A 21101-nucleotide genomic window follows, 5' to 3' on the forward strand; every position below is an offset into this window, starting at 1 on the left:
AAAAATACACCTGGAAAACACTTGCGTGCCGCATGTCCTTATCTCCGTTTTAAAACTAAATAGTTAATAAAATTAAATTATATCTGTGGAAAATTAACAATAAAATACTTTCCTCGCAAAATCTATAAACGACCCACTATATTTCTAGAAAAAACTACGTAACAGTTATTCGTCGCCACGCTGTACATTCCAAATATAACTGTTGGTGTTTCAAAAATCTCGACATCAGTGCCAACTGGCGCATTAAGTTTGAAGTTCCCAGTCTCTAGCTCACCGGGAAGTTGGTAAAAATTGATTGCAAGATTTGATTAAAAATATATGAAAAATAACAAAATATTGTAAATTTAAATTTTGGAGTAGTGCCATAATAATTTTATGTCGGTGCAAACTAAAAAAAAAAAATAGATAAGTTCAATCTTTTATTCAGAAATATATGTATGTACATACACATAATAAAATCAAGGGAGAATTATTAATAAAAAATTTAATAGATTAGTGATTGGTGGAGTTATGGGACTTTTTGACCCTTGGCATAAGTAGGGAGTTAATTAAAAGCGACCCAGAAGGCCAACATGTCCTACACAGGTATGGTTATTATTATTATTGTATTATTCGATGACTAAAAAAATAAGTGTATTATGCATCTTAATCAAAATTTTGTAGTGGATTAATTTTAAATTCATATGAATATTTAGTTTATTAAAGGATTAAAGTAGAACTCCATTATAGATTTTTCAGGCGTCCAGCATTTTTCAGGCTTCAGCTCTTTTTCAACTGCAAGTTTTATGTCAGCGGAGGTGCCGAAAGCCACAACGCCTAAAAAAAAGGCTTGGTTGAAGTTCTACTCTTAAGCTTTTTACGGAAAAGTACTCGCTTCATTTTAATATTTATGTATGTATGTACATATAATACTCTGTAAACAAGAATTCAGATTATCTAAGTATTCTCTTAATTTGCATCCGTAGACTTTAAGCCACTGCAAAAGAAATTGCAATGAGATGCAGTATTTGATTATCACCCAAACAGTAGTGGGCATTATTTAACTGTTCCGCGGTGTTTTTGACCTATAAAAAGCAAATTATAAAAAGCTTTAGTTGAATACCTAATTTAGGGTCGCCTTAATTCTCACTATGATTATGCGACGAATTATTCCAGCGGAAGTAAAAGCGTATGATAATTTTCTTAAATATACAATACATATGCATGCATACATATATACGCAATGTATGTCTGTATATAATATCAGTCCAGTTAACCTTAAAGTAAATACATTTTTTTTTATGTATACATATATGCACGTGTGCAGGAGTGTAAAATATCATTGCTTAAATATATAAAAAAAATTAAAAATATTTTCGCTTAAAAACCACTTAAAAATGTGTACAGTATGAAATTCAAAATGGATTTGAATATGCATTTTTTGAATATCTTTATAGTACACATAGTACATACATTCGCCGTAAATATATATTGTCGAGATATTTTTTGACCCGCTCGGAAGCTTACGAATTATTTCGAGCAATCAATGACTAATTTGCTAGACGAGTCATCCGAAGCGTTTGCGCTATTATTGTCGCTATCCAACTTATTTGAGTATTTCGAGCGGCGTTTACTGGTCAATTGCGGCAGGTCTGAATGGTGCTTACGCACGTGTACACCCAGATTGCCTCGCTGCTTGGACTTGTAAGGGCAATATGGGCATTGATGCGACGGCTCCTTGCCGCCACATTCGACATTCTCGTGGCGACGCAGTGTCGACTTCCAGCGGTACTTCTTACCGCAATGGCGGCACTCATAAACGGCCTCTGGACCTTCATTGCCATTGTTCGGAGTACTAGTATCATTTCCCAGCATACCGAAAGAGTTGTGTCCTGGGTCACTAAACGAATACTCTAGGTTGCGCAGCGCTTGTGCCTGTGCTGCAAACATGAACTTTTGCGAGTCGTCCGACAGGTAGTCTGTATTTCTCGAAGTCAATCTCGGCGATGAGGACGATGCAGCGGCGGCGTTGGGATGAAAAAGGCCAGATACAGAGCAATTATTGAAATTTGGCTTCGAGCTTTCCACCAGATGTATATCATCGAAACCGTTATAACGGGAATCATCCTCATCATCGCCATCGATTGCATCCGTGTCAGCTGTGTTTTGCTGTCCACACTCGGATTTGAATCGTCGTTGACGCAAAAAGTTTTCTAGTATTTTTGACGAAATTACATTCGCTGTACTATTGTCAGGTTCATCGGGGCCGCGGCTGGCTGCTTGTTGGCCCCTTTCTTTTATCAATTCTTGTGTACGTAGCTGCTGGTGGAAATTATTGTATCCGTCTCGTATCAAGGCTGCAGCAATGGCGGCCGCTTGAGGCAAGACATCGACACCGGATGTAATCACACCTGGAGCAGAGGTACTAGTATTTTGGCCCGAAATAACCGACGTTGATTGGTGGTAGCCAATGGTGGAACTCAATGGCGCTAAAGATGGCACAGATGTGTTGCAAATGGTGGAAACCGCCTTAATTACTGTGGAACCTACAGTGGCACCAGTGGCACCAGTGTTGGGCATTGCGGAAATCACCAATCCGGTGGTGGGATGTATAAGTGGTTTCACGTCGATTTGTGGTGAGTTTGGTGCAACCACCACCGGCGTGGGAATTGAACTGAGTGCTGGTAATATTCTCGAATCGTCTGTCGAATTACTCTCCGTGTCAGCAGCTTTAGTTATGCTTGTGTATTTTGTGGGTTGATGAAATGGAGCGCTTTCACCGACAGTGACGTCTTTGGCGATATCTTTGGGTGCCACTGTCGCCTGTTGCTGCTCGGCTGCAATTGCTACCACTTCATCACGTTGCAAGTTTTTTGAATCTGTAACTGCAGCGGCGCCTTTGGTAGCAATGGCCGCAATGGTCGACGGCTCATGACTCTCCGCAGACGTTGGCGAAGTTTGTCGAAATTTAGTCACCACTGATTGTTGGTTCTTTGGTGCATTGGCCACATTAGCCTTATATAACTCAATTAGCAGATCAGAAACATCCGACATTGACATATTATTGCGTTTCAAATTAGGTGGCACAACACTGCTCTTCGAAGGTGGCTCTACGTGTGGCAGTGGCGCTAATACCGGCGCGAGTGTGGATGCAGCTTCTGGTGGTGCTACAGGCGCCACTGAAACGTTGCGGATGTTCAGCCGCTTGACGCTGTGTGTGTTGAGGATGGAACGTTGGCATGACTGTTGTATCAATACTCCTTGCGGCGAGGTATTTTCCTTGTGCAGTTGGGATATTCTGCGGCTCAAATCTAGAATTTTAATAAGCACAAAAAATCACATAGGTAAGTACGTAGGTATGCAAGTTTTTTTGTTAGTCATTTTGTAAATTGTAGTTAAATTGTATATTAATTGAATGCTCGATAGTAGGTTAGTAAAAAATGAGGTGGCATGCAACAAAGTGGACAATGATTATGAACTTAAGCAAAATAATCAACGTAGATATATTTATTTACAGTAAAACAAATGAAGAGTTACAATAAAAAACAACAGTTGGTGATTATTAAAAATGGCAATTTTGTATTTTATTTGCAATGAAACAACAATTTTTTATGAACAATATTTTTTGCACCTAAATTCAAACAGAAATAAAATGATATTAAATTATAAGATAGTATTTTTTTATTAAACATAATTGTGCATAATATACATATCGCAAATTTACTGCAAGAGTGTAATAATAAAAAAAAAAAATTTAAAAAAAAATTGTAAAGATTGCAGAAATGACCGCCAAATGTACCTCTATGGTGGGTAAGAATTTCATAGATGTACCGATTACCAGTAGCATACTAGAACCAAATATGTATTCATTTTTACTATGTGCGTGTATCGAACCCTAACCGCCAAAAAGATGTAAGCAAATTTTTTTTCAAAGTTTTATTTTTGATGCAGAACTGTTCACAGAGCATCTAGATGCATTTCTGCATCACAAATAAAATTTTGAATAAAAAATGTCCCTGACATATCTTTGGCGATTAGGGCTCGGTATGTAAGTTCAAAACATTAAAGCCGTTTATTTTGAGTTGTTGATTTTTTGGATTATGACCCTCTTAATGTAAATGTGCGTTTAGTTACGTACTCCAATGTTCACAGGTATGGACAAAACCTTTACAAATGTATGTATGTATATAATTAAACAGATAAAATCTAATAAATAAATATGAGCGTCTAAAATGTACATATGTATATATTTATGAGTGTATTTAACTATATGTGTATATATGTACATCTCTTTTGATTTTTCACCTTTAAAATTTTTGGATTTCGCTAAGCAAATTTTTTAACGCCAAAATTATCTAAATGAAAAGCAGTGTAGCCTAAAAGTATACTACAAAACAAAGTATCAGCGCAACTGCAATTATCGATAGCAATTAGCGATAGCGATTTTCAGAATCCCACTGCAGCTGTGGAATTCTCAAAATTCATCTCCAAAGTTTTCTAAACCAAAAGCAGGGCTGTACGACCCTGTAACCACTTGTTTGAAAAGATGAACATTGTCCGTAAATAATGAAAATGGACCTTTCGAAAAACGTGTCTATACAAGTTATAACACTGGTCGAATAACTCACGAAACTTTTAAAATTCAAAGTCAAATAACATTAAGTTGGACATCATCATCTACTATATGAGCCATTCTTTTTTTAAGTCGGACGGATTTCGTAAAAAAATAGTATGTCATGTCTCCGATTCGCTTCAAATTTTTTTATGGGTTCTGTACATGAAATAAACTAACACGTGTTCGAGGAAATTATTTTTGAAATTTTTTTCTTCGGAGATATGATCTGTCAAAGTTTGAATTTTTTTTGTGATTCTGACTAATCATGTACTTCTTCAAAGCGTTGTATCTCGCGTTATGCTCATCGTAGAGACTTCATGTTAACGTCATTTTAAAGCTAAAGAAACGAAGATATATATATATCTATATGGATTGAAAAAGCTGTGGAACAAATGTTGTTTGTTGTTAACGAAGCGTTATTCTGCCGAAATCCAACTAAAATCTTAAATATTTTCCCCACAAACAATTTGCTTTCAAATAACTGCGCCAATAGTAGTTTAGTGCGCGCACTTGGTCATGCGAAATAGTTTTATGAGTTTTGTAAATCCCCCGACCACGCCCACAACCTTTAGTTCTTTATCTAAAAGTTTGGGCAAATGTTTTGATTTCGTTAAACCGTACGGTTATCCCTTGCACGTTCATACATATGTATCTATGTATACTTACACACATATGTAAATACTTGTGCATGTACATACTCACATACATATACATACATACGTTACAGTTTATCTTTCAGTTGCAGGTAGCTTGTCGAAAGGGTCCTTGCTAAAGTTATGAAAATAAAACGAGCCACCAATTCGAAAAAGACTCCTTGCCTACCTAAATACAAAAAAAAAAAAATCGTTGAATGTTGAATTATTTATATACAAATACAGATGAATACATATCTATGTATATGCGATGCTGTTTTAGCCGGTATAGAATTCTGCTGGTGGTTTCTTATCCAATAAAAAAAAATAATAATTAACTATAAATGATAATTGTGTGTGGTGCGCAACTTGGAGGATGATCAGATGCTTGAAAATGTATTAGCTGTTCAATCGAAGGCTTAATCACTTACTCGCACAAAGGTAATAATAGTATCGCTAGCAGGTAGTTTATCTGGTAATTCACGTTTTGCAGAGCTTAAATAAATAATCCTGTATCCTTGAATTTCCTGCGAAGAAGCAAAAGAGAAAATAGATTAGTGCTTGCGAATGCAGAACAGGTTTTACGATGGTGTGACGTTCGTTGGCAGCAGCACCCGAGGTTTTGACCTAAAAATAACAGAGTTAGATTAGAATGCTGTTATAACATGTGTGTATGGGTAGATACGAGTGTGTATATGTATGGGTTAATGCAGTGCTGGAACACGAGCCTTTTATTCAACGAAGACTGGGTAGCTATGTATGTATGTATATGTATGTCACTTCGCAAGCTTCGTCTGAATGCCACTAAATTTTGCATTTAATATCACAAGTTTTACCGTTAATGATGTTTGTGCCGCATATAGGAAATAAAGACAAGGATTATGTTTGTTTTAAGATAAATATTTACTTTTGCTTTGACGAAATTCTTTTTAGAATGATTATTTATAAAAAACAACAGATTCACAAATAAATCACGATTTTTTTTTATTACATATGTATGTGCATATATACTACATACAGTGGCGCTCACGTGAATAGTACACATTTCTTTTCTAACATTTTTTTATAAAAAATATAGTTGATTCTATATCATACCATATAGCTCAAAGTTTAAAACTTTGTGCGCAATTCAGGAAAATTTAACAAATGTCAAAAAAAAAATCATCAAAACTTTCAACTTTTTATTCAGAATTTTCAGAAACGGTATCACGCATTTTCTTCCATACAAGGTAGGTTCGAACATTTTGTTTATATGGAAGAAGTGCACAACACCGTTAAAAAATAAAAAAAAAAATTATCAAAAATCAACGATACTAAAATTGAATAGGCTACAATACAGCATACCCGATAAGTTTCTAAAAACAGTGAATAAAAATTGGAAAATTTTGATGCATATTTTTGAAACTTGTTAAATTTTCCTGAATTCAGCACAAAGTTTTAAACTTTGACTTACCTAAATACATACGTACATATATGGTTTAAGTTATAGAATCTGTGCTACTTACGCGAGCGCCACTGTATATATGTAGGTATGTAAGCGCATATGTATGTACATATGTCTATGTATAGTATGCAATTATCACGAATTTGGTTGTTCACTCACGCAATATGTACGTATGTACATATGTTTTTAATAAAAAAAAAAAATTGATGATTTTGACACAAAAACAGAGATGATTTTCAGCATCCGTCTTAATTCGCCACAGATCATAAAAAATAATGTGAAATACTTTAAGCTCTTTATAATTGATATACAAACGAAAGCTTTAAAGCTTTTCAACAGCTATTTTTATACATATATAGTATATTTAGACACCCAGCTACACACAAATCAGGAAATGCGTTGCAACGGCTCTACTCGTGTTTCAGCACTGCGCTTAGCCAAAAATTTGTAACTTAAATTTCTAAGCGTTACTTCGATTTTCATAGAATCACAGGCTCTCTTAATACATTCATGCACATAAACATCTATGGATATGTTTGTAGTCCTATGCCCATGTACATACATTCATATGCATGTACATATGTATGTATGTATGTAGGTAGGTGTGTGCATACCAAAGTATGCTAGTAAATAAATGAAAACAACGAAAAAAAGGCTAGGAAAAATAGCAAGGCGTCGATCACGGAAGCTATTTTCAATCCTGCCACATAAAATAGACCTTGAGCACACGCTTGCACACATACATACATATACCCATCACATACATATACGCATCATGTGCATCCGAAAGTGCATACAAACATACATACATACATACATACATCGATTAGAGGCAGGCGGTGAATATGCACTGTTGCAAACATCTGCTGTAAAGTTGTTGTTGCCTCTGTAGATAAAGGAAATACATACGGTTGTATGTACCTAAATGCATGCACACATACATATGTATGTACACATGTACATATAACCGAAGTTATCCTTGGCACACATGCTCACAAGAGGGAGAGAGAAAGTTCGAGCGTGCGTCATTTCGGTGATATGCAAGCGCAGGGGAATGAATATTCGGCTTAGCACACACATACAGATACCCGGCGTTGGTCGGCATAAGGCTTTAGGAAAATGTTGCAAGTGTCCGAGCAGCTATAGGATCAGTGCAATGCAGAATTATTTCGTAAAAATCAGTGCGTCTATGCATTTTGTATGTATGTATGCACGAACCAGACGTGCGGAGCCAACAAATAGATACCACCCATACATAGGCATCGACGGACATACATACATATATATATATGTTCAGATGTATGTGTGTATATATGTATGTGAGTGTGTACATATTTATGTACATATATAGTAATATCGCTTTTCCTAAATTTATCTTTATCGTTTTCAAGCACAGGCCATATACATTTACGAACATCTGAACATACATACATACATATGTACATACATACTTTTACATCTAGGTAGGCACAAAAAAAAAAATCGGAAACAATTGAATCTATTCTTGGAAATTTTGGTCTATGTGTGCCGGCTGCAGTTTTGGTGCCTATGATTAGTTTTTCAATATATGTATATATGTATGCAACTTCAATAGCCAAAAGTTAAGAATCAACAAAACGATTCCTTAGTCTTTATAATATATTGTTGTAAGTAGCATATGTATGTACATAAACATGTTTACATATGTACGAGTGTATATATGTATGTACATAAAAACGCATAACAGCTTCCAGTCTAAAGCATATGGAGAAAAATCTATAATCCTTGTTCTCAAACTTAAACACATATTGCTAACTTACGAGTGAAAAGTTGCTAAGTCCAAATTTCACAGTCGAATAAAAACCTTTCAAAATAATTTTCAAAATCCTGACGAAATTTTTACAGCTGCATTTGTTTAAGCTGCATTTGTTTGTAAGCTACATACATTTGTACACTGAACCAAAAATCCATCTCTGGATCAAAGAGAAACTTTCCTTATTTTAAGGTAGAAAATTCTTCCGAATGAGTAAAAAATTCTCCCGAATGAGTACTTTTTCTTTGGAATGTGTAAAAACGTACACGAAAATACGGAACCGTGGATGTAATCTATCGTTTTGAAGAAATGTTGGGCATAAAAAGAGGATAAAACTTCTTTAGTGCTATTTCGTTCCCATTTTTCTTCCTTTTGATTGCTGTTTTCTTCAATTAAGAGAAGTTTTTTTTTGAGTGTATGTATGCACATATCGCTATAACTATACTAAGATCAGTTAATATTTTTATTATTGGAAAGGAAATCAATCACTAAGTGGTTAAAAAATAGCCAAACTCGACTTAAGTTGTTTTTTTTTTCGTACATATGTTCAATGAGCTTTTATAGTTCCGATAAATAGAGTAGTATTTTAGAATATTAGGCATTATATACCATATCGAACACCAAATTTGGTGTCCACACTTTCGATTGGCCTAAATTTTTTTAAGAGTTTTATACATGAAAAAAGCCAACACGCCTGAACTGAATTTAAGTGAAAATTTCGATTAATAAAAATGTTTCTGCTTTATTTCAAAACAACAATTAAAAAAATCTTTGGATAGCTTTTTGCGAAAAATCACTCTTTTTTATTTTGCAAATTTTAAAAATCTACCAAAAATAAGGTTTGGCAGCTAGATAATGCCGATTAGCCGCATTTTGTACATTTATTATTAAATTTGTGGAATTTTAGACATCCGCGTTTGCGAATATAGCTAACAGCTAACATCCGCGGAAACAATTAGTATCTAGCATAATGGCGAGATCACTTACAAGCCTAACCAGAAACATATGACAGGTTTTTCTAAAGCTTTTTAAAAAGAATTCTTCATTCTAATTCCTTCGGCTATTTTAGAATTTGGGGAATCTGTAACTTAATCAGCGTTTTTCGATTTTAGTTTTTGTTATTAATTTTTAGTACTTTTTTCTGCGACTGGTTTGAAAAATTTGTGCTTATTGCGAGCGAGTAAATAGGTGGATATGGAAAATAAATTATTATGTTCGAACAAAATTCTGTTTTCAAAGTTGGGGCTGCGAGCCGAATCGGGTCAGAATATTTTTATTTTTTAATAAAGCACCCCGTTTTTTATAAGCATTTGAATCTCAGATAGTTGAGTAATTAAAGGTCAGACCTATAGATTTTTAATTAGTTGAGCATCGATTCTCTTAACAGCCAGACGTTGATCATTTCTTCTGGAAATTCCTATTGAAGGAGCTTACTCTTTGACTTTAAATAGCAAAGAAGGGACAGTTTTACCATAGAAGTTGTTAGCCAAGGATCCAATGTATATCCTTATGAAAAAAAATATTGCCCGGCAAGTAAACAAAATTACTGTTTTTAAAATGTTTGCTAAAAAAAATCCCCAAAGAGCCCTTCTCTGAAATTATTTCTACGAATATATGCACCATTAAAAGCAAATTACGAAAATTTGGCTAAGAATTACAGTGCACACTTTCTTGTTTTGTGTCCAGTAGTTTTTTTAAGATTGGTCCAAGAAATCATAAAAAGAAAGAAACCATTGCAGGTATTTAAAGGAGGGACATATTAGTTATAAGTTTTATCGCAAAAACGTTGCTCCATAACAGTTATTAGATGATAAATATTTTTTATTTCGTCAATAAGAGTTATAACCCAACGTTTATTTTTTACGTTGCCTGATAACTGTTATGCCGGAGAAAAATTTTTTCCGTTGCCGATAAACGTTGTAAGATTAGCATATTGATGAAGACGGAGATGGAGAACAAATTAAAGATGATGAAATAAAAGTGAGAGAGTGAAATAACTCTTATCCGACAACGTAAAAATAAACATCGGGCAAAAACTGTTATCAAGCAACGTAAAAAATAAACGTCGGGCAATAACTGTTATGAAGCAACGTAAAAAATAAACGTTATGAAAAACTCTTATCGGCAACGGAAATAATATTTCTCGTTGAATAACTGTTATGAAAGAACATTTTCGCTAAATATCAGAATGTGTGCAACATTTTCAATTTGCAAATTCGAGATAACAGTTATTTTTGGTAGTATTACAAGGATTACGTTCTCTTTGACGTACGTCAAAGGTCAAGTAGAAGTGGGAACTTATATGACTGCCCATTGCTAGCGCGGTTATATCGCTTAAGAAATAATATGGATATTCATCTAAACGTGTAAATGCCTCGAAACCATGCCAATCTCGTAAACTTACTTCATTGTGTATGGAAAATCGCTTTACTTATGAGGTTTACGCAGTTACGAGGCATTTACGGGTTACCATGAATACCCATAATATGTTCATCAAAGCTGATATGTATGACATTTGACCAGTTTTACAGTTACGCAAATACTACCACGACTACAGGCAAAAATATTGGCTAAAATTTGTCATTTTGTTTGCCATATATACGGTTCATCGGTGCACTTGCACAACATTCGCATTCGCATTCGCATTCGCAAAAGCCCTGCATTGATTATTGCGAATGCGAAAGCGAATGCGAATGTTAAAATGAATGCGGAAGCTCCGTGGCGGCGAATGCGAATGCGAATATTCGCAACAACCCTGCTCTGTATAATTTTGCTTTAGTGTACGCCTACGTCTCTTACCCTCTTGCACTGCATAATTGAATTGCTTCTTCTCGACTTAGCTGGTGGTGGTGGTATTCATTGCATTCCAATTCCAAGCTTGCTTTGAGCTCAGCATAGTGCCAACTAGTTTGTCTGGTCGCAGCAGCAAGTCATCAGTAAGGGATGGTATGTTAGCTGACATCACATATTTCGCGTCTTCTTCAAGTGTACACCATGGAAATAAATCGGAGTTATTCTGATCGAATAGATGTAAAAAATTAATGGTAGCAAACGTGGCCTACATACATATGTATATACTATATAAGTATATGTAAAGCTACATTAGATTGAGGTTAATTTCACCAGGGCTCGAATCGTAACATCCGTTCACGGATCGAAAACCATACGAAAGAAAATTACGTGGTACGTCAGTCGTATAAGCTGAGTGCGTTCACGTATGTCATAATCAGAAAAATATGTTTTTACGCGACGAATAATACGATATCGTATGTGACGATTCGAGTCCCGGCTTACAATTTAACAATTTTTTCTATGCTCGGTATTAGTGTGTTGCTGACATATGTATTTAAAAATAGTCGTTTTGTCAGTGTTACTCGGCATTTACATTGATGAACTCTCGCGTCTAAGAACGCCTCATACATATGCACATTAGGGTGCCCATCAATATTTTTTTTTTTAATTTCAAGAACCTACCCCCTAATTTTGTTCCTTGCTATGAGAAATATTATTGCCTATTTTTATAGATTTTTCAAAAATCATTTAGAGGTCGCGACTTGACGTTTTGGATCAGAAAGTACAGTTTTGTAGATATAGTAGTTTTTGAATGACTACTTTTCGTTAGATTTTAAAGATCAAAAATGTTTTGAGAAGAGGATATGTAGATTTTATTTTAGATAGGACTACATATTTTGAAATTATGGCAATTAGTGTGATCAAAACTTAAAAAAATAAAAAAAAATTTTATTTTTTTTTTTAATTTGCCCGATGAAAATCCCGATAATCCCAGTCAGAATATAGATTATTATATATAATTTTAAAGGCCTATATATCCTCTTCTCACATCATATTCGATCTTTAAAATCAAATGAAAAATAGGAATTCAAAAACTGATAAATCTGCTAAACCGTATTTTCTGGCCTAAACTAAAAAGTCGCGACCTCTAAATGATTACAAAAAAAAAAAACCTATAAGAATATGCAATAATATTTTTCATAAAAACGAAGGAGGGAAAATTTCTATGGGCACCTTAATGTACATACATATGTATGTATAGCCGATGGTAAGATTTGTCTAAGCGCAGAATTTGGTGCAAACAGATGTTGTTGTTGATTACTTTTGTCATGAGAACACTATTTTCACTTCGAGGTGTACCAGCGTTAGACAACATTCGTGATATGTATGGTACCGTGGTTTCGATCTGCTTTACTTGGTGGAGCGGTCAGGTTGTTTCATAAGTCCGATTATCCGTATGTTTTTGCTATTTTGGTTTCATATGCTCTGCGTGTGGTCCGAAGCTGATTCTGTTAAATATAACACCGAGAAACATATATGTATATATCATCTGGCGTACAGAAGCCATCTAATTTATTTACGGCTGGTTATTGAGGATCGTTTCCAGTTTTTTCTGGCGTAGTGTAGTCAGCGACCCCAATGATTCCACGGCGGTAGGAAATGGAGCTCAGAGCACATCATCATACATCATGCTCCAAAATGTTGTACGGAGCACTGATCCCTGAGGTACCGAAGCAGTTACAACATATTTTTTTCTTCGCCGCATCGGTGCAGTATTTCACAACTCTGTTATGGAGGTAGCTTCTTATTGTGCACGTACAATGTTAAACAGTTAAGCTGCTACGAAAAATGTACATCACCATAGAAACACAAGAATACATAACTAATGCGGTTCAGAAAAAAAACCAAAAACAAAAACAAACGAATCCTTTCGTATAATTGAGGTCTTGAGCGCCAGAGTAGCCTAACTGACATTTCAAAAAATTGAGGTGCCGCAATATTTTTTAAGTATGTCGATAATCTTTTATTTTTTTTTTATCGGAAAGGTGGCACTTTAAGGCTGGTCCCATACTAATTTGGTTTAGTGAAGAACTATTAAATTTGTATATAAACATTGAAGACGGTTGGTTTTTTGTTTAAGAATTTCTTGTTTTTTTAATTTTTCTACTTTTGCTATTTGCAATGCTAAACTCCTTGACAATAATCAAAATTCAATTGAAAATACCAACGCTTTAAAAATGTACATTTTAAATTTTTATTGCTAATACTAAACATTAAATCAACTTTCAAATATAAACATAACAAGTTTTGCAGAGTAATAAAAGTACATATGTATGTATGTCTGTATGTTTGTACATACATTTGTATGTATGCGTATGTGCATTGATGCAAGAAACCAAAGTTTTTATTTTATTTAAATACGTGTGCGCCGATTTCTATACATATGTATGTATGTTCACTGGCGATCAAAACTGGTAGAATGATGTTTTCTTTTTAATATTTACAATAGGGGTATTCATTTAACATCACAAACTGCCGATAAACGTGATAAAATTATTAATTGTTGTGGAATTTATGATTGTATTACTTGTATGAATACCCCCAATATATTTCTCAAGCTAAGTAATTTTTTCTTATAAATGCTTACAAACTTTATACAGAATCTAGAAAAATTCGGAGAGTTTTTATCAAAATTTTTAGCGTTTTAATCAGAGTTTTTAGAAAATTTTTGGATATGCACTTACAAGGCTTATGAAATTTTAGTGAATTAACTTCAAGTTTTGAGCGGCTAAAAAATCGCGTTGATTTTTGAAAATGGTGACGGCGTTTGCACTTATTCCATATAAACATGAATTTCTTGTGGAAGAGAAAACAGAATCAATGCCATTTTTTTTTTAAACGCACTTGATATATGAAAAAACCCGCAAAAGACGTCAACAAAAAAAAAACAAAAACTAGGGCCGTTCAGGATAATGTGGAAATGGTCTTGGATTTGCATTTGCAAAACTTATGCTTGCTACCATGGCAACCGTCTGCATTTTATAGTTACGAATTTACAAATGCACCGTAATATGCAAATGCAAGATCTTTTGCAAAAGATTGTGAACAGCCCTATCGAGAATTGTAGTATAAGCCTTGTAACTGCATACCCAAAGATTTTATAAAAAGTCTGGTTAAAAAGCCCAACATTTTGATGAAAATTTGTTGAATTTTTAACCGACTTCAAAAAAGGTGGAGGGTATCAAATCGTCGGAATATTTTTTTGGACCACTGCACCGATTTCGATAATTCGGAAAGGTATTACCCCAAGGTTGGTTGCATACTAATTTCAACGGTGTGCTTGAAAATTACAAGTACTTGTTGTTTCTAAATTCTGTATAAAATTTGATTTACATATCGTCGCTTAAAGTGTAAACCGCGTATCAACAAAATCATTTCTGGCTAGTATATTTCAGGATGAATGGATAAGGATTGAGCCAAGAGCTCTGTGAGCAAATTCAATTTCTGGCAAAAAATGTCAGTTAAGCGGTTTTGCAGAACGACAATACGTGGTTTTGTACTTTAAACGACGATATGTATATTGTTTTGGTTAAAGCATGAACCATATTTTTATAAAAAAAAAAAACAAGTTTTGCTTGAAAAACATTGTACATACATAAATATTAACAACAAACAACCGTTCATCCAGTTTTCATCGCCAGTGTATATTCATGCATACCCTGCAGTGAAAAGCCACACCAGTCAGTAAATATTCTTACAGATTAACTGGTAAAAACCGCTTAGTTCATTGACTGACCAACCAGAGCTGACGCGGAGGCCTGCCAGTTTGACCGTTCGAATCACTTCTGATTTTACAACAGCCAAACACAATTCCTGTGAGCATGGCAAAATAATTCCTGATATGGGGAAAACGGGGGAAAAGATATGCAGAAGACGAACTTGTTCAGGTTAAAAGCAAACATGCAGTATTCTATGTAGTTCACAATCAGCAGCTTTTCTTGCAGGATATGTATGTGAGCACATACGAATTTATGTATGTATGTGGGTATGCCAAGTAAGACAATTATGTATGTACATTAGACTGCATCACCAAAAAAAGTTGCGGTTTTTCCGCCAGGATTACAAAAGTTATAATATTTTAAGACGTCCGCCAAAATATTTCGTAAAAATATTAAGATTTAATGAGCTGGACCGATTTGAAAATACCTCCAAAAATGGAGTTTTTATGAATAAAAATAGTTTTTTAAAGAACTTTTTGAAAAAAGTCCCCTCAGATGACTAAACAGATTAAACTTAAAAAATCTGCATAAAAATATTTAAAAATCTTTTCAACGGAATCGTAATAATGATATTTTTGATGCTGTTTTTTTTTACTTTTTTCAAAGATTGATTTACAAAAAACTTGAATAACTGGGCCAAAACTATTCTTATTTAGACTTATGGGATCTCGATAGAAAGGTATTTTCACACTGTTTTTATTTCTGTCCAAAAAAAGTCATTCGTGTCTCATTTTTTTTTTTCAAATACCAACACATCTTAATTCAACTTTGAATGATGTTCGTTAATCCTACCTTTCTCTTTCTTCCTTTGAATGAGTTTATTATCAAAGAAATAAAAAGGGTGAGAAAATACCTTTCCAATGACACCTCACAAGTCTAAATCGGGAGAGTTTAGGTTCAGTTATTCAAGTTTTTCCTATACCAACCTTTGAAAAAAGTTATAAAACAGCATCAAAAATCCCATCATTACGATTCCGTTCAAAATTTTTTTTTTTAATTTTTATTAAATGTTTTTATGCAAATATTTTAAGCTTACCCCATTTTGTCATTTGAGGGGATTTTTTCAAAAAAAATCTTTAAGAAACTATTTTTATTCATGAAAAACTCCATTTTTGGAGGTATTTTCAAATCGGTCCAGCTCACTTAAATCTTAATATTTTTCGGAAATATTTTGGTGGACGTCTTAAAATATAATAGATTTTATAATTTCAATGGAAAAACAGTACCGTTTTTACTTTGTATGGGAGCGATGCAGTCTAATGTACATACATACATATGAAAGGATGTGTGAGTCATAAACTTGTCAACTTCCAGGACTTTCTATCTTAAATCTGGTAGATAGAAAAATGTATAATTAGAAGCGAACCGAAAACTATATACATACGTACGTATGTACATTTACATACATATGTACATATCGCACGTTTAATAATATACAGAATTATTTCAAAATTTAAGTTTTGCGGAAAAGCGCAATCAAAGTTTGATCAATTCATATATGTACATCAAAGTGGTTCAAAAAAATTTTTTTTTGGAAATTCATAAACGCTACCTTGAATTATTGTTATTTGTGATAAAAAAAGAGAAACGTGTTTTTTTATTTTGAAAAAAAAGTTTTCTTAGAGGTCGCGCTGGTCGGTTTTTTATGAAAACGCTGATGTTCTCAATTTTTTTATTTTCTTGACATGTTAAAATGCAGCTAAAAATTTGTTTTTTACATATAATTACTCTGGTATTATTGGGGAACATTCCCTTAATTACATACCTGTCTTGGACAGTTAGAATGGGCCTAGTGCCCGAAAATATGCTCTCGAAAAGAGACTAGAATTATTAAAACGTTGATACTGAACGATTTGCGCATTGTCATGGGTTGGAACTTGTTACCAGGGGATTCCTAGGGTTGCTAATTAGGGATCTGAAGTCAGTTTTTCGAAATTCAAAATGGCGGATCCAAAATGGCGGTCCATTTTTAAAAAAAAATGATTGGATTTGTTCGAAACCCGGCAACACGTAAAAAAATGAGTTCTTCTCTTTCGTGGTCAATATAACTTTTTAGGATCAATCAGGTCCGTATTTAACCGCATTTAAGTGTTATTCAGGCTCAAATATGTTAAACTTCTAATTTTTTTTTTGTAATTACTAGATTTGACCCAAGCGCAAGCGTATAAAAAAGGATAATTAAGAAATTTAACACACACTGCAGGAGTTTTTTTTTTTAACGTGGCCTAATGTACATACATACATCGTTGGTAAACAAAAAAAAAAAAAAACAAAGACAGATGGAGAGACGCACATCTTTGGCACTTTTGGGAAGTTTACTTATCCATTAGGCTGAACATATTTATTCTCCTTATGAAGCTTATTAATTGTATGATAAAATCTTCATGAACGAAATTTGAATTAAACAATATATTATTAAATGTGCGATATGTATGTTTTTTTTTATACATGCACATGTATGCGTATAAATAATCTCGCTTTAACACTAAAATGCAAATTCTTATATTTCAATATCATTAAAAGTTCGTTAAAGCTTTAATTGTACCCTCTAGGCGAGTATATATGTATTATTCTTAAAATATACATATGTATGTATGTATGCATGTATGCATGTATGTGTGTCATAACTTATATCAAAACCGAGTGCTCCTTGCGCATATGCTCATTAAGAAACGCTTGAGAACGGTACACACGCGAACAAAGGGGACATCGATTCGTTTCGAATTGAGACAAACGTTTCGAGCTTTGCCTTGGCAATTTCCCCGATCGTTGTGCATACAAACTATCTGTATTTACGAGCAGGTTCTTACGAAGCGTTGGCATTATGCGCTCCAAAGATTGCACCGACGAAATGGAGGCCAACTGCTGTAGGGCGATGAGAGCAGTTGCATTGTTGTTTGCAACTAATTCTGGAGAATTCTTCTCGCTTGCACCGGACACTGAAACAGCCGTCGGCACTAAATCCGTCGTAAGCAAATCTGCTCGTGCAATGTTGTGTTGCGAACCAACAACTATGGAACAGCTGGGTTCGGTGTCTGGGCAAGGCTGGCTGTGGAGCTCAATAGCCGACTCCGCCGGATTGTTGCACGACAGAACATTTACTTGGTTTGCTGAGTGCCGACGGGTCTGACGTCGCAAATTGTACTTACTAAACGTAACTGCTGTACTATCTGAAGTCACGGAATCTGGAAAACATAAAATATATATGTATGTTCAAGTTAGAAATAATAACTTTGTCCAGCAAAATAGAAATAGATACATAGTCGTAAAGAAAGCCCCAACACAGAGTAAATTTTGAGGTTTCGAGTTAAAATTTAAATAACCATAAAATGAGAATGTACATATGTATGTTAGTGTGCGTATTAAATTTAAATGTGAACGAAATATTCTCAAATAGCAATTTTGTGAAAATTATAGGCCCGTAGTTACAGACATATTAAAGTTGACTCTAAAGTTAAAACCAGCTTTTTGGCAGATGTATCTTTGAAAATTATTTCAAAAAGCTGTGGACCATAGTTTTCAACACAATCGAGTTCTATGTAGTAGCAGTTCGGGGCGCTTATGGCATATTCGCCGGCAGTGTCACACGATTGGTACATTTGTATGTTTTTTTTTTTTTTATTATTGGGCTATTGGTGCAAAATAAAACAACTGGGACGAAAATTTGAACTTCTATTGAAAACTTGAACACATTGTTTTTTTTGTGATTGGGATAAAGAAAAATATATTTGTAATTCACCCGATTTGGATACGATTTGCGCCAACATTTGGGCAATTTGCCCAACCGTGTGACACTGCCTTATACATACATATGTACATTAATATGTGTGCAGTTGCCGACGCGTTTTTCTTTTTTTGCAGCTTAAGCGTTTTTGTGTAAGAACTCATACACATACATACATACATACATACATACATACATACATAAATACAAACAAATTGTCCATTACTAATTCTAAATGAAACATATGTACCTAATACTAATTTCTCTCCAATTCCACTTTCGTCGCAACACCCCTTCTGTTTGCCTAATAAGTTCATATCGCACGTTCAATAATTCAGAGAATTAATTCAAAAAAATTTCATTTTAGGACAATTAATAATTAATTAATAAGGAGGATATGTTCAGTCTAACAGATGACTAATCTCCCATAAATGGAGAAGTATTTGTTTCTTTCCATCTGTATTTTTTTGTTGTTGTTGTGTTTTGTATACCAACTCCATGAATTGGTGAAACTTTGACTGCGTTTTTCGACAAAACTAAAAATTTTGAAATAATTCTGTTTTTTATTAAACGTGCGATATACTACATATAAGAGGAATCACCCAGATTAAAAAAAAAAAGACACAAATTCAGTAGACACACGCATTAATGCGCAACCATGAAGAAATGCCAATTTTTTTATTAAAGTTGCGCAAACATTTATCCCCTAAGGTTCAGAAATAAAAGGGACTACTGTTACATATCGTCGATGTTTTTGCAAAACCGCCATCTTACGGCACTCAAAAATTTTTCAGGAGAGCGCAAACACGGGTTTTCTTTGAAGGCATTCCCTGATAGGCAGAATATACCGCTAGCTATTATTTAACAAATCTGTTGTTTTAATAACGATTTTACGATTCTTATGCATAAATCTGTATGTCCGGAGTTCAAGGTTACCAAATCTCATTTTTGTCGCAATAGCCATTTAGGCGCTTTTGCAAAAACATCGACGTTATGTATATGTAGGTATGTAACGGGTGATTTTTTTGAGGTTAGGATTTTCATGCATTAGTATTTGACAGATCACGTGGGATTTCAGACATGGTGTCAAAGAGAAAGATGCTCAGTATGCTTTGACATTTCATCATGAATAGACTTACTAACGAGCAACGCTTGCAAATCATTGAATTTTATTACCAAAATCAGTGTTCGGTTCGAAATGTGTTTCGCAAACCCAATTGCTGCGAACGGCGACGAATCGACATTTCACGGTCTTCAGCAACACTCTCAGAAACAGACGCAATATTCTCTTCTGTACGCACTGTACGCATTCGTGTGGTTGGTTTAATGTCCAATAAAGTAAACTGAGTGCGAAACTTGGTCACAATCGCATTAATTGTTTGCTCACTTGGTCGATTATGTAGACCATAAATCGGACGTAAAGCGAACCGAACACTGATTTTGGTAATAAAATTCAATGATTTGCAAGCGTTGCTCGTTAGTAAGTCTATTCATGATGAAATGTCAAAGCATACTGAGCATCTTTCTCTTTGACACCATGTCTGAAATCCCACGTGATCTGTCAAATACTAATGCATGAAAATCCTAACCTCAAAAAAATCACCCTTTATATATGTACATTAGGGTGTTCCAAAAGAAGTAAAGTCCGAATTTTAATTGTTCTATATAAAAAAAAGCATACCCCTATTTTTTATTTCGAAATCAATAAATATTTAGAGGTCGCTCAAGTTGTCCCTGTATTTTATATGGGGAAAAACAACTTTTCGTATAAATGGTTTAGAATTCTTGAAAATCAATATTTTTCGATCGGAAAACTCTGGTTCTCTTCAGGAGACTTTCAATAATAGTTGTTGTTTATTTAATACTAACGACTTTTTATTGGTCCCCCAATTTCGGTGTTTTAGGGGGTTTTTGGCGGACCTATCAATTATAGTTACCATGAAAGAAAGGTTAAATAAATAATTGAGTATTATTATTGGGATTCTTCTGTAAGGAAACAGAGTTTCCGATCGGAAAATATTGATTTTCAAGAATTCTATACCATTTCTACCACAAGTTGTTTTTACCCCATAAAAAATTGGTCATGGAAAACTTTGAGCGCTTTGAGCGACCGCTTAATATTTTTCGATTTCAAAATAAAAAATAGGGATTTATTTTTTTTGGTGGTATAGAGCATTCCTGGGGAGTGAGAACATAAAAATTCCGACTTTACTTTTTCACATGCATTTTTGGACCACCCTAATATGCATGCTTACAACAACATGTATTTTGGTCATCCTATCTCAATGTCAGCCTACTCTATAAAGTTAGTAGTAAAAGCTTGTATTTAATTAGTTAGGGCTA

The 21101-nt window shown here is 34.3% G+C and overlaps 1 protein-coding gene across 6 annotated transcripts in view; it reads right to left on the reverse strand.

Annotated features, from left to right (window-relative positions):
* Window positions 1-484: 484 nt before the first annotated feature.
* lola (longitudinals lacking) overlaps window positions 485-21101 on the reverse strand; it is a 188523-nt gene continuing 167906 nt past the window's right edge. For 5 of the 6 annotated variants that reach the window (XM_017610696.1, XM_017610699.1, XM_017610700.1 and 2 more), the window contains one exon: window positions 1228-3290. In XM_017610696.1, coding sequence (XP_017466185.1) covers window positions 1510-3290 — 1781 coding nt within the window. In that variant the 3' untranslated portion in view covers window positions 1228-1509. Of the gene's footprint in view, window positions 3291-21101 lie in introns of all 6 variants that reach the window. The other variant, XM_017610702.1, reaches the window with a different exon arrangement.

The sequence above is a fragment of the Rhagoletis zephyria genome, unplaced genomic scaffold, assembly GCF_001687245.7.
Source record: "Rhagoletis zephyria isolate East Lansing unplaced genomic scaffold, Rhagoletis_zephyria_1.1 Rzeph_scaffold_00333, whole genome shotgun sequence".
NCBI classification, from domain to species: Eukaryota; Metazoa; Arthropoda; class Insecta; order Diptera; family Tephritidae; genus Rhagoletis; species Rhagoletis zephyria.